Genomic DNA, 24,553 nt, shown 5'->3' on the forward strand with positions numbered 1-24,553 from the left:
GGGGAAGGAATCTAGCAGAGCCTACAAGCAAACAACATCCCCGGCCCTGGGATGGCGGAGGACTGAGGGCTCAGGGAAGCATAAAGCCCACCAAACACACAAATCAATTCGGACGAGTGCAATTTGTACAAGCCACGCCTCGCACCATCCTCTAGCCCCGCCCCAGGAAAGTCACTGAAGCCCCGCCCGTCCGCACATCTACTTATTGTATTGTTGAGTCCGGATTCCGCTGCTGCCGGGCGGAACTGCGCATGCGTAATGCGCTTTTCTGGAGTTGAGTCTAAGAAGTTGCTATTGCAGATTTCTTTAGATGCGTTCGGTCCAGCCGTGTGAGTTGAGCCGGTGCGTGGAACCGTACGATCAGATCTCGAGCGAATAAGGTAACACTGGTGTTGCTTGGTGGCCGAACTCTTTCATTCGCTACTGAGCCGGTATGAGTTTGCCCTCTATTTGGAACTCCTGCCTGTTTGAGTCAGCAGGGGATTATGGGAGTTGTAGTTCAGCTTGAGCTTCTGATGGAATATCAAGGTTATGTTTCAGCAGTGTATGTAAACTAGACCTTTCATTTACAAGTACTTTTCTGCCAACATGGGAAAATGTGTCATTTTATATGTCATTTTTATCCTCTCTGGTGTGGAATCCGATGGCCTCAACCTGTGTCTTACACCCCTTTTGCTGTTAGATTGTAAGCTCTAAAGTCAAGTCTGTGCCTGTGTTTTACACCCCTTTTGCTGTTAGATTGTAAGCTCTAGGGCCAAGTCTGTGCCTTTGTCTTACACCCCTTTTGCTGTTAGATTGTAAGCTCTAAGGTCAAGTCTGTGCCTGTGTCTTACACGCCTTTTGCTGTTAGATTGTAAGCTCTAAGGTCAAGTCTGTGCCTGTGTCTTACACCCCTTTTGCTGTTAGATTGTAAACTCTAGGGCCAAGTTTGTGCCTTTGTTTTACACCCCTTTTGCTGTTAGATTGTAAGCTCTAAGGTCAAGTCTGTGCCTGTGTCTTACACCCCTTTTGCTGTTAGATTGTAAGCTCTCAGGTCAAGTCTGTGCCTGTGTCTTACACCCCTTCTGCTGTTAGATTGTAAGCTCTAGGGCCAAATCTGTGCCTTTGTTTTACACCCCTTTTCATGTAAGATTGTAAACTCTTAGGCCAAATCTGTTCCTGTGTTTTACACCCCTTTTGCTGTTAGATTGTAAACTCTAGGGCCAAGTCTGTGCCTGTATCTTAAACCCCTTTTTGCTGTTAGATTGTAAGCTCTAGGGCCAAGTCTGAGCCTGTGTCGTACACCCCTTTTGTTGTTAGATTGTAAGCTCTATGGCCAAGTCTGTGCCTGTGTATTACACCCCTTTTGCTGTTAGATTGTAAGCTCTAGGCCAAGTCTTTGCCTGTATATAATGTATTATGTTGGATATATGTGCCCTTCTATTGTACAGCCCTGCCATATAGGTTGTCGCTTTATAAAACATGATAATAATTATACATTGGGATAATGACATTCAGAGAGCTGAGAATGACAGCCCAAACTCTATCCCTTTCCTGCATGTAAATAATTCACTTTGTGCCATTGTGTATCTCATTATTGTGTCCATGAACCATAAACCTAACACCAGTCCCAAATGGTAATATTGTGTGATACAGCAGGTTCACAGGGGATGCAGGGAGTGTGGCTATTCCACTGTTATATTCATGTAAACCTTGTTACATACAATATGTAAATGTAATTGTTATTGACAACTGCAGCTTTCCGAATTATATTCTCTGTAGTACTGGTTCTGACTTGTGATACAATGCAGTGAAAGATGGGAGTTGGGATTTCCCCCGACCTGCCCGCCACCTGAACTCCCTCCACCCACGCCTGCCCGAGCCCGACTTCTGGGTTCCTTTTATAGACCCGCGCCAACCGCTGGTGATGTCACAGAAGGGGCGGGGCGAGCAGGTGCAGCGCTATAAAAGAAGAACCTGGAAGTCAGAAGCTGGCACTGCAATGTGGCGGCTGGGGAGAGCAGGAGAAGAACTCAACCCGCCACCTACGAAGAGGAGTGTGAGGTCGGGCTGAACCCGCGGGGATCGGGCCGGCCCGCACATCACTAATGAGGAATAAAATGTAGCAATAACAGTAAATTTGTATCCTTATAGAGCATTTATTTTTAGATGGGGTCAGTGACCCCTATTTGAAAGCTGGAAAGAGTCAGAAGAAGAAGACAAATACTTTACAAACTATAAATAATAAAGACTAATTGAAAAGTTGCTTAGAATTGGCCATCCTAAAAAATACTAAACGTTAAGTTAAAGATGAACCACCCCTTTTAACAAAACCCTGCTTTCAGTTTCAGTTTTAATAAAACCAATTTTTAATTCTCATCCCCCTGAATCTTCATGGGCCACTTCCCATTGTACTAAACCAGGGCCGACCCACAATGGTTCCTAGCATTTGTACTTGTCCTTAATCTCATAAAAGGAGAAATTGCTGGAATGCTTATGGGCATCTTTATGACTTCTTTCCTCATTGGCAAGTAATACAACAAGGTGTGCCAAGCACCCTGACCTGCACCAGGAAATGAATTTTATTTAGCAAGAGATATTATGAGTCCCTTTCAAATGATGTGAAAATGAGTGTAATCTTGGGTGCTGGCACTAAATAAAAAATATCAGACAGGTGTGAGGCAGCTCTGCTATAAGGGCATGTGGGATTTTAATACAGGGATGGAGAAAATGTACAAACGCAGGGTCGGACTGTGCCAGCGGGACACCGGGAAAAAACCCGGTGGGCCCCCGGACCTCATGGGCCCTGCCAGCCCAGATCTGCTCTCCCCTACGGGCAAATTCCCTAACCGGCGAAAATTCGCAGGGACAGCTTTGCATCTATCGTAACGCTTCGCCAGTCGTAAATTTAATAGGACAACGCTAATTCACTAAAGTGCGAAGCTGCGTCCAGGGTGCCGAACGCGGGCGAATTTTTGGTAGCGTTACTTCGGCAATCAAAGCGAAGATGCGCTAGCGTTGCCTAATTTGCATACAGCAGGAAATTATAAAGTTGAATGGACGTATATGTTGAAGCAAATACATTACACTACACAAGCCCAGGGAACCTTAATAAATAAAATAGAGTTGCTACATTGCCCTATGCATGAGCCCACTGTCTAGTTTGTGTGCCATATGTTAGGAAATGTAGTACGGAAGCCGGTTACCCCAAAAAAACTTTTATGGACCTTTGCAGGCTATCACTCTGAAAAAAGGAAAAGACACCAGTGTTTTTTGGGACAAAAAATTGAGGAAGTCCTATGCACTCCATTGCACTTCACCTGGTCTGAGGTGGCGAAGGCAAGTCTGGCGAATGAGGTAACGTTCAGTAAAATCCGCATCTTAGTAACGTCCATTCGCCAGAGCGAAAAGATGCCTGCGTTAGAGTGCGAAGCAACGCTAGCGTCTATCTCCTTCGCTAGCGAAATGACACCTGCGCCCGTTAGGAAATTGGCAAATTTCCGAGGTGGCGTCTCAATAGTGCTCCCCATAGACGAGACGATTCTTCTTGATGAACGACCGATTTTAGGGAAGTCTGACCAATCCTTCGAAATTATCGTGCGGTTAGTGGGATTCGAACGATCGTACATCTTACGATTTTTCGGCCGACATCTGTCAGGAAATTGATCGGCCAGGTTAAAAAATCTTTGTCGGTCCCAGTGCAATCTATCTATGTTTACAGGGCCAAGCAGGCAGCTCCCCTTTGTTTTCCTGGCAAATTGGTCTTTTTAGTTGATGGTCAATTCATACGATCGTTCCGAGAAAATCGTGGTCTCACGATCAGGGTCGGATCTTTTAAAAATCTCAACATCTATGGCCAGCTTTAAAAGTCTTTAGTTTTTTTGAACTCCCATAACTTCGAAATGCGAATAAAAAAAAAGACCAATCGAAATTCATTAAAAAAAAATCAAAATTTTTAACTTCTGGTGAATAGGCTGTATTCGAATCGTTCGAATCAAAGTTTTATCGCATTCGATCGAATTCGAATCAAAGGATTTGCAAAGTCCACCAAATGAATCCAAATAGGTTCTAGGAGGTCCCCCATAGGCTAAAACAACAATTCGGCAGATTTTACATGGCGAATGGTCAAAGTTTTAAAGTAGGGATGTACCAAATCCAGGATTCAGTTCGGGATTTGGCCAGGGTTCGGCCTTTTTCAGCAGGATTCGGATTCAGCCGAATCCTTCTGCCCGGCCGAACAGAATCCTAATTTGCATATGCAAATTAGGGGTGGGTTGGGAAATTTCATGACTTTTTGTCACAAAACAAGGAAGTAAAAAATATTTTCCCCTTCCCACCTGCAAATTAGGATTCGGTTCGGTATTTGGCCGAATCTTTCTCGAAAGATTCGGGGGTTCGGCCGAATCCAAAATAGTGGATTTGGTGCATCCCTATTTTAAAGAGACAGACTATTCGAATATCGAAATGTATCATGTACTAATTTTTTTCAAATTCAAATCAAATTTTGGCCTATTCGATAGTCGAAGTTCACATAAATAGTTCGAAATTCAAATTTTTTTTACTTGAATTTTCACTTTGACCCTTTATAAATCTGCCCCTAAATAAACGAAGCAGGATTGTTCGCCCTAATATGAATTCATGCAGCTTAGTTCCCATGAATTACAAGGTAATTCCAGGTATGGAAATCTAAAAAACTCTAAGTTACAGGAAGGCCATCACTTTTTCCTCTGTATTCTTAAAAAAACTGCATGCATGGGACCCGTTATCCAGAATACTTGGGACCTGTGGTTTTCCGGAAAACTGATTTTTCCATAATTTGGATCTTCATACCTTAAATCTACTAGAAAATCCTATAAACAAACATTAAATAACCCTAATAGGCTGGTTTTGCTTCCAAAAAGGATTAATTATATTTTTTTTATTACAGAGAAAAAGGAAATATTTTTTTTTTTTTTAAAAAAAGGAAATTTTGGGATTATTTGCATAAAATGGAGTCTATGGGAGACAGCCTTTCCATAATTCAGAGCTTTCTGGATAATGAATCCCATACCTGTACCTTGTACTAGATCCTGACTAAGATATCATTAGTCCTTACTGGAGCCAAAATAATCCTATTAGATTTATTAAATGTTTAAATGAGTTTTTTTTTTATCAGACATAAGGTATGGTGATCCAAATAGAAAGACTGCTTTATTAGCCTTAAATGGACTCTGCCTCCATTAAGAAGTCCCGCCTCTCTTGTCCTCAAACCCCATCCCAGACGAATATGGGGCAATAATTTCATCCTCAACTTAAAGGGATCATATGACTCCTTGTTGAATAGGAGTTGTGCTAAAACTCTAACATAAAAATATGTTTTCCTGTTATATTTTGAGCTAAACAAGACAAACTAAACTGAAACTATGTTTACTTTCTCACTTCCTAGTTTTTGTAAGCAGTTGGAGGAGGAGGAGAAGGTAGTTTATCCTGCTTCCTGTGCACATGTAACACCCCTCCTCTTATAATGGACTTTTGCATCTCTGCAAACCAAAACAGTCACGATGAAGGGTGCAGGGTGTTGTTTATGCAGAACTCGCCTCATTTATAGGTAGTGGTAGTAAGTGGATCTGTTTGCTAGAAATTTCATTCACACCCCAAGCAACCAAGCAATATGTATTGCATTATGTATTGCTTTAATGTAATATAATAAAGGGCACCTATTGCCAATAGTTTCACCCACTGGAGGTGAGCGAGCCCGCACTTCAGATGAGGGAAACCATAGAATGTACCTAATGAAAAAGTGCCCCAGCTTGCTTGTTAGGTGCATGAATGTGACAAATAGATAAGGGATGCACCGTATACACTATTTTGGATATGGCCGAACCCCCCAATACTTTGCGAAAGATTCGGCTGAATACCGAACCGAATCCTAATTTGCATATGCAAATTATGGGTGGGAAGGGGGAAAACATTTTACTTCCTTGTTTTGTGGCAAAATGACCAGAGATGGCGCCTACACACCAATATTACAACTAACAAATACACTTGTTGGTTCAGGAAATTTTATATGGTAGTGAATTATTTGCAGTGTAATTTAGAAATAAAAACTACATCATAAAAATCATTACAGAATCCCTTTAAGCAGAAGAAATATTGTAGTAGATTAGTAGGCACATTACATTAAATTTGATGTTGACCTTTGGATGACGGTTTTATTTTTTTTGGCTGCTTGTACAGACCTATATGTCCACATGCCTTAAATACCAGCATTGCGTGTGCTTTTTTTTCTTTTAAAATGGTCTCTGTTTTTTTCTGAAAAGAAACAGGATTCTCAAGATCTGAGGGTTGGTTTCCTAGAAGCAGGGACATTGTTGTGCTTTGAATCTCCTTTTCTGGGACATGTCAAACCAGTGCGGCAAGTTACTTATTGCACTCATTTACTCCTGTGCATTTAATATTTTAAAGGGTTCCTGTCATTGGAAAACATATTTTTTTTCAAAACACATCAGTTAATAGTGCTACTCCAGCAGAATTCTGCACTGAAATCCATTTCTCAAAAGAGCAAACAGATTTTTTTATATTCAATTTTGAAATCTGACATGGGGCTAGACATTTTGTCAATTTCCCAGCTGCCCCTGGTCATGTGACTTGTGCCTGCACTTTAGGAGAGAATTGCTTTCTGGCAGGCTGCTGTTTTTCCTTCTCAATGTAACTGAATGTGTCTCAGTGGGACATGGGTTTTTACTATTGAGTGTTGTTCTTAGATCTACCAGGCAGCTGTTATCTTGTGTTAGGGAGCTGTTATCTGGTTATCTTCCCATTGTTCTTTTGTTTGGCTGCTGGGGGGGGGGGGGAAGGGAGGGGTGATATCACTCCAACTTGCAGTACAGCAGTAAAGAGTGATTGAAGTTTATCAGAGCACAAGTCACATGACTTAGGGCAGCTGGGAAATTGACAATATGTCTAGACCCATGTTAGATTTCAAAATTGAATATAAAAAAATCTGTTTGCTCTTTTGAGAAATGGATTCAGTGCAGAATTCTGCTGTAGCAGCACTATTAACTGATTCATTTTGAATTTTTTTTTTTTTCCCATGACAGTATCCCTTTAATCTTTTATCTGCTTCATTGATCATTGCCCACACCTGCCCATGAAATAGCCTTTGAGTCAGTGTCCAGTAACTTTTGAGCCCCTGAAATGAAGTGATTGTGTTAAAAGGCTTTAGTTCCTCACATTTTTATGCAATCCCGCCATCGATTTACATTCTAGCCGGCGGGAGGCTGTGTGGGGAGAGTAGTCGCCGGGGCGACTAATCTCCCCAAATCTGAGCATGTGCCCTGACCTTAAAAGGACTTTATTTGTATTTTTGCTTTTACTTGTGTCTGTGGCATGATTGTTCCAAATAGGAAAAATCTTTGTCTTAATAAATATACTACAAAAAAAATGATGGAATGCTCACACAGGTTGGTATGAAGCTCCCAGAGCTTTTTTTTAGTAAATATAATTCTATGCTATGCATAAGGCCATTAATAATTGACACTGGTTTTAAAGTTATCTGTAAATGCCATTGCTACCAGTATTTTTCCCTTTATCTTCTCTTCTATGGTGGCTCTGACCATTGAAAAAGTGTAGTTAATTAATTTGAGCGGTGGTAATTGTAGTCGAACAGCATCTGAACAGCTGTCAGTTGCGAATACTTGGCTATGTAAAAGCAACTTGACTAATATTTTGATTTATAGGGGTGTAAAGGGGAAGTTACTGACACTGTATAAGTTATAGTATGTTAAATATTGGCCTGTTTTTAGCACCTTTACATTGGTCTTTTTATTTGATATTGTTTTTAAATTATTTACCTTCCTCTTTCCAGCTTGTACACATCTTACCCTCAATAGACCCTTGATAATCTCTCTTGCTTGTTGTGCTAGGATATGGAATGGATGCCATAGTCAACCAAAACTGTGATGGGATCAGCCTGATCAAAGTGAAGGAAGGAACCAAACTTGTGCTTGAAGCCTTTTTAAAGAGATCATTGAGCCACGAACAGGCTGATAATGTTGGGCACGTGGGACGCACTTACCACGACCCTAAAAAATACAGCCACAGGTAAGCAGTGATTGGTGGAATAGCAAGGGGTATGTTTTGTAGGGAAAATTGCATCGTTTAAAAAGGCTACTATCATTTGTGCGGTGCACGTTGGCTCAATGATTTGCACTTGGCATTTACCAGCAGTTCATTTTGAGATGTAACTCATGCTTCACAATTTTATATCTTTACCAAGGTCCAATCGAGAGGAGGTGAAGGAAGCGTCTTCAAAGAAACCCCAGAAAAGTGAGAAAAAAAAGTCAAGAGAACCTGCCAGAGGAAAAGATGAGAGAAGCCAGAGCCCAGTTTTTGGTGGAACCTCGGCTCAGGAGGAAAATAGCAACTGGAATTCTCTTCATGAAGAGATCAACCGGGTGGAAGAGTCCAAGCACGGCTTCAAAACAAACTTCAAGAAGCTCCTGAGAAGACACAGTCAGTCGAAGGAGAAAGCAGCTAGCCTTAAATACAAGGAGGGAAGCATTCACAGCAAATCCAGGGAGTCTCTAGACAAAGTGCTCGATGACTCGAGTAAAAATGGCAGCAAAAGAGATTCCTTAAAGCGACCCAAATCCCCCAACCCTTTACTCGCTTGTACTATAGCTGGCTCTGTCGACTCTTTGGTGCTGGAGACCCAGATGAAAACAGAGATTCCAGACAAAGATTTTCAAGGGGCAAAAAAGAAACAAAGCCGACCCTTTTCCATTAAAAATCTTTGGAAGAAAAAACATAAAGATCATGGTTCAGGGACAGATGTTCCGCATGCGAGACCGAGCTTTCTGCCGCTGGACCCTTGCTACAAAAAAGATGACCCACATTCTCATGCTCAGGATATGGGTAAGCGCGGGAATGGGTTTGGACAGGAATATTAAAGGAGAACTAAACCCTAAAAATCAAAATGACTAAAAATGGCATATTTTATATATTGCACTTATTGCACCAGCCTAAAGTTTCAGCTTGTCAATAGCAGCAATGATCCAGGACTTCAGACTTGTCACAGGGGGTCACCATCTTGGAAAGTGTCTGTGACACTCACATGCTCAGTGGGCTCTGAGCAGCTGTTGAGAAGCTAAACTTAGGGGTCGTTGCAAATGTTCAAGCAGAAAATGAGGTTGGCCTGTAATATAAGCTGATGCTACAGGGCTAGCTATTAAATTCTGATGCTAATTGCACTGGTTTCTGTGCTGCCATGTAGTAATTATCTGTATTAATTAGTAATCAGCCTTATATTGTGACATTTCTATTCTATGTGTACTGTATATTGTGAGTGGGTCCCTAAGCTCAGTAAGTGACAGCAGCACAGAGCATGTGCAGTGAATCAGCAGAAAAGAAGATGGGGAGCTACTGGGGCATCTTTGGGGGCACATATATTTACTGCTAAAGGGCTGTGGTTGCCTGGGGCTGGTACTGAAGCCAAAAACTTATTGTACAACATATTTAGCTACTTCTTTAATTACGCTTTAGTTCACCTTTAAGTAAGTGACTGACACCTTGGTTATTGGCAAAATCAAAAAATGTGGCATTATTTTTAACTTTCTGCTACCAGCAAGGATACAGTGATTCCATTTTCATGCTGTGAGGTATTTGTTTACCTATAAAGAGGGAAATGTAATTCGGGTGTTTTGTTTTCAACCCAAAAACATGCATAGGCACAAAATGCCCTGCGTGCCATTGCCCTTTAAAAAACTAGTTACAAATGTAAAATACGTATACAATCAAAACAAGCAATTTGTCGCACAAATACCATAACAAAAATGCCAAGTGTTAGAAAAATGAAATCATTTATACCCCATCATTTAGGCGCCTTGCAGGGGCCTCCCCCTCTCAATCCACTCAATCCTCAGTACTGTCCTGTACCTGTTAATAAAATATAGAGCAGTGGGGTTGACAGATATCTGGCAGTCCTATTTGGCTTCTTGACGTCCTGTTCTCAGCTTAATGGTGGCCAGGAATAAATGGAGTTAAAGCCAATCTGGTCCAGTGTGTATGCGGTTTTGGGAGGGAGGCCTCTGTAGGGTTCTTTTAAATAGGGATGCACCAAACCCACTATTTGGGATTTGGCCGAACCCCCAAATCCTTTGTGAAAGATTCAGCCAAATACCGAACCGAATCCGATCTCTAATTTGCATATTCCAATTTGGGGATGAGAAGGGAAAAAAATGTACTTCCTTGTTTTGTGACAAAAAGTCATATGCAAATTCGGATTCTGTTCGGCCGGGCAAAAGGATTCGGCCAAATCCGAATCCTGCTGAAAAAGTCTGCATCCCAAACCGAATCCTGGATTAGATGCATCCCTACCTAATTTGCATATGCAAATTAGGGACAGGAAAGGAAAAAGTGAAAAAAACCTTCTTTTGTGACGAAAAGTCACGTTATTTCCCTACCTACACCTAATTTACATATGCGAATTCGGAACCGAATCCTGGATTCGGTGCATCCCTACTTTTTAATGGTTTAGTTCTCTAGTTTCCTGCTATAGAGGCTTGAACTTATCAGCCCCTACTATCTTTCTGGTTCTGAGAGGTTACACAGTGACCCTGCATACATCAAATATATACTCTGCTGCCAGTCTGTGATTGGTTGAGGTTCTACTTTAAATGGTACCTCCAGCCAGTCACAGCCTTGCAGCACCACCACTACTCGCCCAGTCACAGAAGTAGAGAGGCAGTGCTGCAACGATGAACTTGAACTGGAGTATGTCGCATATAAACAAATACAGCCATTATATTAACTGTAAAGAGCTGAATTCTGACAGGTTTTCAAACATGCAAACAAGTCACTGCTTATGGCTAGACAAAGTTATGCATTATGCGCCCTTCTGTGATTGTACTATCAGATCTAGAAAACCTTGTTTTTTAATCAAGCTTTTATTTTTAATGTGCAGTGAAATTAAATATGACAAAATAAAGTTAAGCAAGGGTTATGAAATCTGGTGAAAGGAGAATGGCTTAGTTTGCATTAACTAAGTGCACTTTATTACCAAAGTGTGCAGGGAATACCCCTTGATTTTATTTCACCATATCCAACTACACTTAACATTTTAGAGGCATAAAAGTGTAAACCCCTGATGGACTGTGTGTAACTGGATATGGCAAAATAAAGTCAAGGGATACACTGCTAATTCTGGTAATCTTATGTGTGGTAAGCCTGTTTTAGCTGCCATACTATTAAATATACTATTCTCCCTGCATAGTCCACTATTTAAAAAATTGTCGAAGACATTCCCATGCAGATTATCGCAGCGGAGCTCACAGGTGACATCTTCTGTATCTTCGGATCCTCTTCTTCCCTTCTGCAATTTACGTTCCGACACATGCGCAGTAGACGTGTATAGGAAACAGCTCCAACTACGCATGCGAGAAAACGTCAGCCCTTTTGCGAACGTATCCGAAGATATGGAGGATGGTGCATGTGAGCTTGGCTGCGCTACTCTGCATGGGAAGGTTTGTGCAACTTTCCGCGACAATTTTTTAAATAGCGGACTATGCGGGGAGGAGGTGAATGGGGGCTGTCTTTAGGAGAGGGGTTTAGTTCTCCTTTAAGTCTACTAGAAAATCATTTAAACATTGAATAAATCCAATAGGCTGGTTTTGCCTCCAGTGAGGATTAATTATGTCTTCGCTTGGATCAAGTACAAGGTACTGTTTTATCATTACAGAGAAAAAGGAAATAGTTTGGAAAAATATCGATTATTTGGGATGAAAGTCTATGGGATATGGCCATAGACTTTTTTTGGATAACTGTTTTTCACATAATGGATCCAAAATATCCGTATAACCTTGTATTCACTTATACATCCTTGACATTTAAATAAGTAGGGAAGGGATAATCACTAAAGGTTCTAAATGTTAAGCATCCCCCAATCATTTTACATTGTTGTTTTGTGGTCCCACCTGTATATTATGCATAATACATTTCCCTAATTTTACATTTTCCTGGATTTTCCATTTTTTTCTGGTCCCGGAGTACTTCTGTAGGATCACCATATTGCAGTCCTTTTCCACTTCTATATTTGCTGTCAGCTTTTTGTTTTAAAAATTACTTTTCTCTCTACTGCACATGGGCATGTCCACGGGTCAGGACCATAGAGAGGATCCAGGAAGAAGATGGCAGTGTGGAGATTCTACAGTGATGCCTAACATTCAGGCACTGTCCAGTGATTATACATTTCCTTCACAATGTAATTTAAGCACTGTGAATGAATCGACCTGGAAATAAGTGAGCATTAGGGCAGAGACAGACAAGAAGATTCAGGGAGATTTAGTCGCCGGCAACAATTCGCCTCTTCTTCGAGCGACTAATCTCTCCGAACTGCCTACCTGCAGGCTTCGTTTTCCGAAGTCGCCCAGAGTTGCCTCACGAGGAAACTTTGGTGACGTCGCAAAACCAATCGCTCTGAACTGCCTTCCCACCAGCTAGAATCTAAATTGCCGGCGGGATGGCAGTTCGGGGAGATTAGTCGCCTGAAGAAGAAGCGACTTTGTCACTGGGCAACTAATCTCGATGAATCTCCACATGTGTCTCTGCCCTTATAAGTAGCATTATAAAGGGGCAATATAAATATTGATTTAGCTAATCCCTCTAAACTGTCCTTGTAGGTATAAAATAGACAAACAGTATAATAAAGATTCAAATCTTGAGCAGTTAAGGGATTGCTAACAAGCAGCAAATGATCTATACAATGGTATATAACATATTATTATGCTGCTTCATAGTATTGGGTTTGTTTACAGTTGTGTTTAGATTTATTTCCACTGATTTTGTTCTGGATTTAATTCAAGGGAAAGTTGGCGAGGCTGAACTTTACAATTTAGCTGCTAAGAAGTTGGACAAACTAGTGAAGCACCAGAGACTGAAGAGCCCAACAGCAACCACTGCACCTCTTCTCCCACCAAGTGCTGAAATAAATGATCGGAAGCCACAGTTAATTGGTAAGTGAACTATTAGACTGAATGTTATGCATAAGGTTTATAGGCAGTTGATGAGCTCCCCAGCTAGGTATAAGGGCTAGGCCACATGGGAAGATTTCAGGGAGATAAGTCGCCTGGCGACTTATCGCCGCGTCTAATCTACCTGAATGGCTTGCTGGAATCTTGCACCCGCCTCAAAGACGCGGCGATTAGTTGCCAGGCGACCAATCTCCCTGAATCTTCCCGTGTGGCCCTAGCCTAAAGGGACATTACCTATCTCATTTACTCTCCCTTGGGTAAACGGGGGGGGCACACCCACAGATCTCAGCTGGGATCTCAGCACCCCTAGTGATTGCAATGCACCCTAGTGATTTTAATTCAATTACAAAGTCTTTGCATGCTGATATTCGTGGGAGGAAGGGCCCCATACTAAGTTCTACCCCCAGGGGACCCCAGTTTTTAGTCCACTGATCACCCGGACCCTCTGGTTGGTGGGCATTACCCTCAAATAAAATGGCCCCTTTCATGACCCATGAATTACACTTTTACATCTCAAGCACTCCCCCTGCCCTGGGCCCCTGGCTGCTATACTCCCTGTACCACCCATGTGTTGCCCTGGTAGGAGAGGCATTCAGTGGCGTAACTAGATGTTGCTGGGCCCCACAGCAAATTAATTTTAGGGCCCCCAACATATCCAGTGTTTGTCCTGTTTTACCAATATATGTTCAAATTGCTCATCAATGAGAGCCTCATGGGGCCCCCTGTACCTCCTGGGCCCCCCTGCAGCCGCAGGGTCTGCTTCCTCTGTAGTTACGCCCCTGGAGGCATTCTTTGATAATTTAAACTCATTGTATTTCTTAAAAGGAAAACTATACCCCCCGAACAATGTAGGTCTCTATAAAAATATTTTGCATAAAACAGCTCATATGTAAAAGCCTGCTTCATGTAAATAAACCATTTTTATAATAATATATGTTTTTAGTAGTATGTGCCATTGGGTAATCATAAATAGAAAATATGCCATTTAAAAAAACAAGGGCCGCCACCTGGGATCGTAGGATTCACGGTGCACACAAACAAACCATACATGTTAGGTCACATGAGCCAATTAACAGACAGACTTCTTCCTGTTACAGTTAGAGCTGCAGTATTTCTGGTCAGGTGATCTCTGAGACAGCACACAGACCATCACGAAATGGTGGTTCAAGGCAAGAGATGTAAAAGGGCAAGATTTACTTAAACGTATATATACCAGTTTGGTAAAATTCTGTTGCTTAAGTATTCATTTTGGGGTATACTTTTCCTTTAACTTGTGTGACTTCTGCAGAGAACAACAATGTTGCAGCAAGCGAAGTCTCACATAGTGAAAATAAAGAGGAGGTGATTCGCCAGTTGGTAGTGCTGCTTCAGGAGCAGGCGAATGTTATCAACGATACGGTAAGCTGCCCATCCCCTCTAGATACTTCTGTTTTGTGCAAAAGGCATGGTAAACATCACAGTAGGACGGGTACAGCACATTCCACCTTTTAGTATGGTATTGAATATCTTAGCAACCTTTCAGTTGGTTTTAATGTTTTTATCCCTTTTAAATGATTGGCTTTCATCATCTGCCTCTTTTCAGCTTTCAAATTGGGCGGCAGGGTCACTAACCCTGGCAACCAAAATACTATTGCTTTATGGGGCTACAAAGTTATTGTTACTTAGTATTACTTACCTTTCTAATCAAGCCATCTCTTATTCATATTCCAGTCCCTGCTTGGTTGCTCAGGTAATTTGGACCCTAGCAACAAGATAGCTGATGAAAATGTTAATTGGGGGGCTGCTGAACAAAAAACAAAATATTTAAAAACCACAAAAAAATTAACCAATTGCAGATTTTCATAATATTATTATCTATGTGATACTAAAAGACCTGGAGAATGATCAGACATGAATAATGGAGCCACTACAGCATAGTAGTGGTGTGCCAGTCGAGAAATTATCGACCCGTACCTGACCCTAACCCGGCATCTCCCAACCCGCACCCGACCCGGCGTCTCCCCCCTCTATTTATAGATCCAAGCCCAACCCGGCCCACAGTGATGTCACAAAAGGGGCAGGTCTAAGTCTATAAATGTAGGCACCAGAAGCCAAAGATTTTATGCTGGAGCCAGGCCCAAAGCTGTCGGGCAGGCCCGGACTGGCAATCTGTGGGTTCTGGCAAATGCCAGAGGGGCTGCTATAAGGTCCCATAGAAACTCAGTATTAAGTGGGCTGGTGGGGGATGTTTGGGCCTCTTTGTGGGCTGATTGGGCCTCTGTGTACCTGAAATGACAGGGCTTATTTTAATTCTCAGTCCGGACCTGCGTGTCGGGTAAACACGCGGGTCCCACAGGCTTCTGGCCGGCCTGTAGCTTAGCTAGAGGGAATGAAAAGGGAAAATTTAGATCAAATTTGAAATATAGTTATACATAAGGAGTCATTTGATTCAAAGCCCACCTCTCAAGTACATGGGATAGTAAAATCAGAAATGTGCTGCAGTTGAGACCCCTAGAAATGAAGCTTTTTACTGGTTAAATTGGCCATACACTATAACTGGCGTCCCCAATCCATGAGCCATATCCAGATGTAAAAGTGTTGGGGAGCAACATATGCATGAAAAAATTCCTGTTCTCTACCAAATAAGGGCAGTGATTGACTATTTGGTGGCCCATATATTAACTTGCAGCCTATAGTTGGCACTTTTTGGCAGTACACCTGTTTTTTATGCGAAACTTGTCTCCAAGACCAGAATTCAAACTAAGCACCTGCTTTGAGGCCACTGGGAGAAATATGTCAGGGGTTGGTGAGCAACATGTTGCTCGCGAGCCACTGGCCTATAAGATCCCTGCATTTGGCAAGGTCACCAAGCAAGTGGATTTTTCCCACCTAAGCTGAGTGATATTGGGCTAATCCAATCAATTGGCCCTTGGACCAAACGGTGGGCTTACAATGACGGAAATATTGCCATTTTATCATTATTGAGCCAATACAGTCATCCATGCAACTTAAAAATCAAACCGGTTTGATTGATATCTGGCCAATTTTCACCAGACATCGGTTTAGTAAGCCTTTCGGACAGCCCCATATATATGGGCAGATAAGCCACCAACTCAGACTAAAGGGCCCTAATTAGCAACTTAAATGTGCCCATGTATGGCCAGCTTTAGTCAGGTTGGTGTGCTATAAACTTGCCATACCCCACTATCCATAATTAATAGTAGTTTAAGATGCATCATCTTTAGTCATAAAATTTTATTCTGCTGTTACCTTTTTACTATTGATAGAAGAATAGAGGTTGTTTCTTGACTTGATGGAACTGTGTGCAGACACTTAATTGGCTTCTTTGTGGGGCTTCCCAAGTATGGTAATAAACTCTCTTATATGACTGGGCTGACACCTTTCATATGGAGATAAGAGACTTGTTTCTTTTTGCTCACCCTCCTCTTGGACCGTTGACAAAACAACGGACTGAAATCTAAGAAGGAAAAAGTAATGCATTTCTGCTACAGAACAGGGCAGTGCAATGGAAAAGAAAGAGAAGGCAGGCAAGTGCAAGCATCAGCATTTCTATGAGCCTGTGATATGTTAATGGAGTTTATTAGCATTTACCAAATGACTTCATTTTAATTTGTGTGTATTTCAGTTTCAACCACTGGCAGTATGCATGGTCTCATTATAATGTTCCAAAATCTACATCTCCAAGCTATTCCTCAAGTTTTTGCTGTAAGCGTGCCATATTGGGGGAGACAGGCAAGGGACCTTAAAGGAGAACTAAACCTTAAAAATTAATATGGCTAAAACTGGCATCTTTTATATACTGAACTTATTGCACCAGCCTAAAGTTTCAGCTTCTCAATAGCAGCAATGATCCAGGACTTCAAGCTTGTCACAGGGGGTCACCATCTTGGAAAGTGTCTGTGACACTCACATGCTCAGTGGGCTCTGAGCAGCTGTTGAGAAGCTAAGCTTAGGGCTCGTCACTAATTATCCAGCAGAAAATGAGGTTGGTCTGTAATATAAGCTGATGCTACAGGGCTGATTATTAAATTCTGATGCTTATTGCACTGGTTTCTGTGCTGCCATGTAGTAATTATCTGCATTAATGACTAATCAGCCTTATATTGTGACATTTCTATTCTATGTGTACTGTATATTGTGAGTGGGTCCCTAAGCTCAGTAAGTGACAGCAGCACAGAGCATGTGCAGTGAATCAGCAGAAAAGAAGATGGGGAGCTACTGGGGCATCTTTGGTGACACAGATCTTTACTGCTAAAGGGCTGTGGTTGCCTTGGGCTGGTACAGAAGCACAAAACATAATGTACAACATTTCTAGCTACTTCTTTAATTAGGCTTTAGTTCTCCTTTAAAAAACTCAGTCAGTGTTTGTACTCGGTAGCACCTACCTGCGCCACGGAGGAATGGGCAAATGCAGCGTTTTCGGTTATATGTGTAACATAAATATGAGTATATAGATGGTCATTTTCTGTTTAATTTGCATTGTTGCGGTTCTTTACTACCTTCAAGTCAGATTTAGACAATCCGCAGCTTTGGGCAAAGGAAGACATGAAGGAGTACATTTTAGATTCTTAGCTTTACCTTATGATATAGAACGATATAGCAGGGATTCAGCACGTAGTTCTTACTGGGATATCCATGAATTGACCTGCAGGCAACATTCATATTGGCAGTGCACATGCATACCTCCCAACATTTTGGAAATAGAAAGAGGGATAAGAAGATTTGCCGAAATTTTTGGCAAAAATTTTGACTATGCCCATTTTTGTGGCCACACTCCCTAATTACCATGTTCATTTTACAAAATCAGGTTATGAAAGTTTCAACACATTTTTTTGTTTTTTTATGTGTTATAACAGTTGTGCTAATGAAGGTGACTTGCCCTGCAAGTCACCGTTTCCCCAAGAGACCTGCTTATCTTAAATTGTTACAATTGTTTCTTTGCTTATCTTAAGTTGTTAAAAAAGTATCTAAGTGCATCTGCCACTTATTCTGGGCTCTCTGTCAATAGCCAATTCAGTTTAAGAAACTTTGTATCTTTTTCTGGCTGTTCAGTCCAGGAGATGAAAAGAGAAAGTGGGGACATTTCAGCAACAATCCGGGACTACGGGTTGAGCTGTCAAAATTGGGACTGTCCAGCCAAAAATGGGACAGTTGGGAGGTATGCACATGGGTAACGAAATTCTTCAAAACCGCAGTATTTTTACACAGCTGTATCCTTGAATAAACAGGCTGGTGCTCCTGTGCCCCTGTTGTAGCACTACATAACACCAGCATTATATATGAAGATGGAGGACACCTGGCACTGCAGAACTGCTGCAAATTAATTTATTGATGTGTTGCTACATGTTTCAGACAAAGCCCTTTCTCTAGTGAACAATAGAGCATATGAACAGACATTGGTAACCAAATTTAATTAGGGATGCAGCGAATCCAGGATTCGACCTTTTATAGCAGGATTCAACCGAATCCTTTGCATATGCAAATTAGGGGTGGGGAGGGAAATCACGTGACTTTTTGTCACAAAACAAGTAAAAAATGGTTTCTTCTTCCCATCCCTAATTTGCATATGCAAATATTTTTTCGTTGTTCAGCCAAATCTTTTGCGAAGGGTTCGGCCGAATCCAAAATAGTGGATTTGGTGCATCCCTAAATTTAATAATTGACATTTTGAAGTTCCAGACTGCTTAGTTTTACCTTATGGCGGATCATTGGTGTTTGTGCCAAGAGTTTATAAATCTACACTTTTTGTTTTCTCATCTTCATACTCACTTCGATTATATTTACTTGAGACATAAGATGTTTTTTACTCTTGTAGTGTGTACTTATTGGGAGTTATTTATTGAAGTCCGAATGCCAAAAACTTGAAAAATTGGAGTTTTGACAAATAAATCAGAATTTTTTGTGAAAAAAAACCCCTCCAATTTTTCAGGATTTATTATACCTTAAGGATGGAAAAATTCCAAATCCGAAAATCTGGCACCTCAAACCTGCTGAGGTTCTATATAAGTCAATAGGAGAATTCCTGAAGATATCTTGATCTGTGCTGGGTTTCGTGCAATAATCCGAGCATTACTTGGCTATTGGGCAATAATCCAGAAAATTCAGATTTTTCTGGTGGAAAGTCTGAAAAATTCATACAAATCTAGTTTTTTGCTCGCACTGGAATTTTTAGGGAAAATGTATTCATAAATAAGGTGAAATAACCTGTGCAGATTTGGACGAAGTATATTTCAGAAAATTAGATAAATTTGGATTTTAATAAGCGACCCCCCTAATAGTGTTTTAGTTATCTGCTAAATTCATTTGTCGCATCAGCTGTCCTTTGGCAAGCTAGAACCTCAGGCTTTCATTGCTCTCGTGTATGTGACCATTTCTTTTTCTTCTCTAATATAGATTAACAATGATCCCTTTCTGAGGAACACACTCAGCAGGATGTCGTATGGCAGCTTTTCCAAGTTAGCAGAGGTTTTTACCAGCCAGACTGAGGGACCGACTGAAGTAGCTGGAGTCCGTGTGAGCCCTGAACTGACCAAGATTGCCCTCACTATGGAGTTAACCAGGAAGGTTGCCGGAATCAACAGCCATGCTGTACACCAGCTGATGGGCTATAGTATGGAATACATGGATATGTTTGTACCGTGGCTGCAGAAGCAGGGGGGCTGGGTAAGCAAATTACTATTTACTCATCTTTACTTTGATATTTCAATGTAACCTCAACCGCACAAGGACATTTTATTTTGGCAAAGAAATGCAGGAAGTAAAAAATTGCAGTATCCTCATTTGGTAGGGGTTCCACTGCTGTGCCCCGTGGATTCATAGCTGCTTGGGTCACTGTACTACTTGTCAGCTCCGCTGGCACTGTACAAGTAAAAAAAAAAGAAACATTGGTGCATGGCCCCTCTACAAGTTCAAAAACACAATGATGGTGTGGCCCCTATACAAGTTACAAAAAATTGGTGGCCAGGCACCCATACAAATTTTTTTTAAAAAAGCCCTTGGTGGCCAGGCCCCCCAAGTAAAAAAAAAAACATTGGTGGCCAGATCCCCCCCCCAGGTTTAAAAAAACATCAGTTGCCAGGGCCCCCCAACAGTAGTGCCCAACAGTATATATAACGGTATTCAGTGGAACTTACCTTTCTTCTTCCTCGGCTTCTTTCTGTGGCTCTGGCTCCCTACTTCGGCACTGCACAGCTCCTATCCTACTTCAGCAGCTCAAGGGGGCCTCGCTAATCCAAGAAATGCAGCATGGCCGGACCACCCTTAACCTATAGAAGCCATCGGGCCCGGGACGGTTGTCCTCTCAGTTCCCCCTGATGGCGGCCCTGCTACTTATTGCTGAAGTTTAGCAAAAAAATCTTTCTAAACCCAAACAGAAATCTGTGAAATTGCTGCAATATTATCAGTTTTAGACTGCTAAAATTAAGTTTTTGGCTCATCAGCTCTCAATCAGAGCTGAGATTGCTGATGCATATACTTGAAGAATGTTAGCCAGTATGTCTGCTAGTGAGGGTTTTAACTATAGATTCATCGAATCCAAGATTCAGTTCGGGATTCAGCCGGGGATCGTCTTTTTCAGCAGGATTGGGCTAAATCCTAGTACCTGGCCAAACCAAAGCCGAAAAATCACATAACTTTTCTTCACACAGGCAAGGAAGTTCAAAAATTTTTTAACTGCACACTGTTGTTTAACCCTTTCTTAATTTTCATATGTAAATTAGGGTTCTGTTTCAGACAAATCTTTCATGAAGGTGTTGGGATTCGGCCAAATCCCAAAATAGTGGATTCCATGCATCCCTAGTTTTAACAAGCTGAGCTGGAAGGAAGCAACAGCTTCCCTCCTGCTGTCAATACAGCTCTGAAATCTAAGTCAGACAAAGAGATCTGTGCAGAGTGGGGGTTTATTATAGACACTACCTTTTTAAAATCAGTTAACCCCTATGGTCAACAGTTCTGAATGAATACTGCTGCAAGTCTGATATTAGCATTCTAAACTGCTAATATCTTACAAATCAATAAAAATAGCACATTGATTTGTATTGCAAACATACCTAAAGGAACATTCTTAGCAGTTACATTAATGTTCACTTTGGGTTTAGACTCTTTTACTATTATTTACTTAAATGTGGCAATCTTAGCCGTTGGCCTCAGAAATGTTCCTGTTGGAGTTAGGCTAAGACCTGAGCACAGAATTCATTTTTTAATGGCGACGATGCTTAGAAACACCAGAATTCCCCTTACTGGAAGCACAACTAAGAGAGAATAGGTCTATTGCCTTCATAACGAATTGCTAGCACCCTGCTGTCAGTTGCAGGCCCTTGAAGACAGGGGCTCCTTGTGTGCATGAGAGCATGGGCTGGTCAGCACAGTTACACTGGGTACTTTGTTATGACAGTGGGATAAATGTGAAATGTACAAACTGCCAGCACTAGAAAATGCCACAATAATGAATATTGCTGTGTTTGCTTTTTTTTCCACAGGAGAACATTATTTCTCAAGATGATATTGCTCAGATCGATTAACGCCAGAAACTAGTCTACCTCAGAACTGTCTACAGCACTTAAGGCGTGAAGCTAACTATGACGGCTTTTTTTAATATATTCAACTCTTCTGGGAACTACAGAAGCTAGAAGGCTGGACCTGTAGCACACATGGTGCTGGTGGCACTTAGCTACTTGAAAGACAAAAGAATGTTTGTACAACTTTAAGAAAAGCTCAGGGGATGGATTCTCATCAAACTTTTTTTTTTTATTGAAATATATTTTAAATACTTTTTAATTTGTACTGAAACATACAGACACTTAAAGGGGTTGTTCACCTTCAAGATAACGGTTAGAGAGGATATTCTGAGAAAATCTGCAATTGTTTTTAATTTTTTATTTGCGGTTTTTGAGTTATTTTTCTTTTTATTCGGTAGCTCTCCAGTTTGCAATTTCAGCAGTCTGGTTGCTAGGGTCCAAATGACCCTAGCAACCATGCATTGATTTGAATAAGAGGCTGGCATATGAATAGGAGAGGCCTGAATAGAAAGATGAGTCATAAAAAGTAGCAATAACAATAAATGTGTAGCATTTGTTTTTAGAAGGAGTCAGTGACCCCCATTTGAAAGCTGGAGAGAGTCAGAAGAAGAGGAAGGCAAAAGACTAATTAAAAAGTTGCTTAAAATTGGCAGTTCAATAACATACTAAAAGTTAACTTAAAGAACCAGTAACATCAAAAAAATTTTTAAAAAATTATTTGCATACTACGAAAAAAAAGCACCAACACATATGCAGGCCCGGATTTGCGCCTGGTCGGACCGCGCAGCCTAGGGGCGCCCGACATTGAAATTCGGCGCTGCACATATTAAACTTTAAAATCGCAAAGTCTTTATTTAGAAGTAACTTACAGAATCTCGTCTTGCGGCAGGACGACTATCCATCGTGCGGTGCTCCATTTCTCCTCCCTGTCTATCTCCTATAAGGAAGGCAGGGAGGGGAAATCGAGCGCCGCACGATGGATCACCCAATCACCTTTTTTGAAGAGGAGCGTAAGCAGAGATTCTGTAAGTTATTTCTAAATAAACGATTTTAACGTTTAATATGTGTTGGTGGGTTTTTTTTCATAGTATGCAAACTATTTTTTTTTAAAACTTTTTGAAGTTAGTGATCCTTTAAAGGTGAATCTCCCCTTTAAGCCAGTTGTTTTTCCTCAGGAAGTAATGATGTGCTAGGGTTTGGGTGCTACTTACTGACAACGGTTCAGAAAAGCAATGCCCTATGTTAAAACTGAGGCATGTGCCTTTATGTACAGTTCATACTAATGGGGAGTGATTTGCACATATGGGGTTTTACAAACCATTAGACTAATGGTACATGTGGCAGTTTCTCTCCTGAAAGTACCTATGCGGTTTCCCAAGAACTTTAATGGAAACTGACACCAAAGGTGGTTATTGGTCCAATTCATATTTTCAGGCGAGAACTGACTGTATCAACGTAATAAAGACGTTTTTATCAACATAAATGGGAAGCCGCATGGGTGACTTTGCTGTTCCTCCGAAACGTGCCAGTAGCCTTCCAGATAGTAACCTTAATACTAAATTAGTTCTAGGATCCCCGCTTTGGAATTATAGAAAAAACAGCATACAGGGTATGGAACAAATCTGAGAATTTTTGCTATCGTTTGCAGCTGTAGGGAAAAAAAATGACAATAAGTTAAAACTGTAAGTATAACCCTATTGAGCTGGCACTTAGTGGGTTTTAGTACCCCACAAGCAGTTTGCACTCTGAAAGAGGCTATGCAGCTGTTTTTTGTTTTTTGCTTTTTTCCAAAAGTTGCTGTTCTATTGACTTGAGAATTGATTTTTCACCAAAAATGCACCCGCTGCCTTTGCACAAAGCAATTTCTAAGGCTTTTGGTACTTCCAAACATGGATGCTTCAGCTTTGGGAGGACAATTGATCCTAGCGCTGGCTACTAGGTGAGCTACTGCTGCCATTTTCTGCAATAAAAGAACAGAGCAAAGCCATTACTGTACTGTCAACGTTTGCACGTTCCACATCTTCTGCTACTTTTATCCAAGGAATGGTCTTCTGGGTGAATGCAACTAACCTTTTGGGAAAAAAAAGAGAGAAAAAAAAAGAGTAGACAAATGACAAGGCCAAATGTATAATACAGAAATTTTCATATTTTTCTTTTTAATTATCTTTTAAATGTATTTGTTCAAAAAGGGAATGCTAGGTAAAACCATGGGACAGAACATTTAATACCAATTTGTTATTCAGCGACAGTCCATGGTGCTCTCGGGGTACTAGACATATGCCATCAGACTTTAACAGACCAAGCTGGCAGTATTCTTTGTACTGTGTTTAACTGGTTTGAACTGTATTTGCTGCCAGTGTCAATAATGCAATGTATACATGACGTACATATTTTTATGGTTGGATATTTTTTTTTTTAAAGGAATCAGTGATTTTGTTTTAAAGGAAAACTATACCCCCAAAATGAATTCTTCAGCAACATATAGTTTATATCAAATTAAGTGGCATATGAAAGAATGTTACCAAACTGGAATATATATTTAAGTAAAAACTGCCCTTTTACATCTCTTGCCTTGAACAGCCCTTATTTTTTAAAATGGCAGTTTTCTTTTAGGATTACCCAATGGCACATACTACTAAAAAAGTATATTATTATGAAAATGGTTTATTTACATGAAGCAAGGTTTTACATATGAGCTGTTTTATGCAATATATTTTTATAGAGACCTACATTGTTTGGGGTGGGTATAGTTTTCCTTTAACTCATTTTATAAACTTGATTTGATTTATAGAGGCGTTAAAAGGGTTTGCTTTTTTTAAGATGCAACAAGCTCTGTTGTGCTTTGTCACAAACATTAATGGGCAGAATTACTAAAGTTTGAAAGTTCAATTCAAATTCGAATTTTAGAATCTTTTTTTTTTTTTTTTTTGGTCAAAACTCACAAGTTCAAATTTTAAACCACCAACTCGAATTTGAATTGGAATGTGAGATTTATCACATCTCATCCCTGGAAACAGTTCTAATTCGATACCTGCAGAATTAATGTAGAAG

At 40.8% G+C, this 24,553-nt stretch overlaps 1 protein-coding gene across 2 annotated transcripts; it reads left to right on the forward strand.

The window, feature by feature from the left end:
- Nucleotides 1-214: 214 nt before the first annotated feature.
- On the forward strand, nt 215-21,838 carry bcl2l12.S (BCL2-like 12 (proline rich) S homeolog). Of its 2 annotated transcripts, XM_041571598.1 has the most exons (8): nt 215-380; nt 7,884-8,061; nt 8,237-8,874; nt 12,819-12,968; nt 14,275-14,384; nt 19,380-19,515; nt 19,836-19,852; nt 21,464-21,838. In XM_041571598.1, the coding sequence occupies exons 2-8, from the start codon at nt 7,892-7,894 to the stop codon at nt 21,503-21,505; spliced, it is 1,263 nt and encodes a 420-aa protein (XP_041427532.1). In that variant the 5' UTR covers nt 215-380; nt 7,884-7,891; the 3' UTR covers nt 21,506-21,838. The 2 variants fall into 2 exon arrangements, with proteins under 2 accessions (XP_041427532.1, XP_018083647.1); XM_018228158.2 differs by lacking the exon at nt 19,836-19,852 and having other exon boundaries at nt 216-380; nt 19,380-19,649.
- The last annotated feature ends 2,715 nt before the right edge of the window (nt 21,839-24,553 follow it).

The sequence above is a fragment of the Xenopus laevis genome, chromosome 7S (assembly GCF_017654675.1).
Source record: "Xenopus laevis strain J_2021 chromosome 7S, Xenopus_laevis_v10.1, whole genome shotgun sequence".
NCBI classification, from domain to species: domain Eukaryota; kingdom Metazoa; phylum Chordata; class Amphibia; order Anura; family Pipidae; genus Xenopus; species Xenopus laevis.

Excerpts from the sequence above, each read along its gene's own strand:
- bcl2l12.S (XM_018228158.2), top strand. The coding sequence starts at position 7,892 with ATGGATGCCATAGTCAACCAAAACTGTGATGGGATCAGCCTGATCAAA. Across the intron at positions 8,875-12,818 it reads TTCTCATGCTCAGGATATGG|GGAAAGTTGGCGAGGCTGAA; the intron begins GTAAGCGCGGGA and ends ATTTAATTCAAG. Across the intron at positions 19,650-21,463 it reads TGCAGAAGCAGGGGGGCTGG|GAGAACATTATTTCTCAAGA; the intron begins GTAAGCAAATTA and ends TTTTTTCCACAG.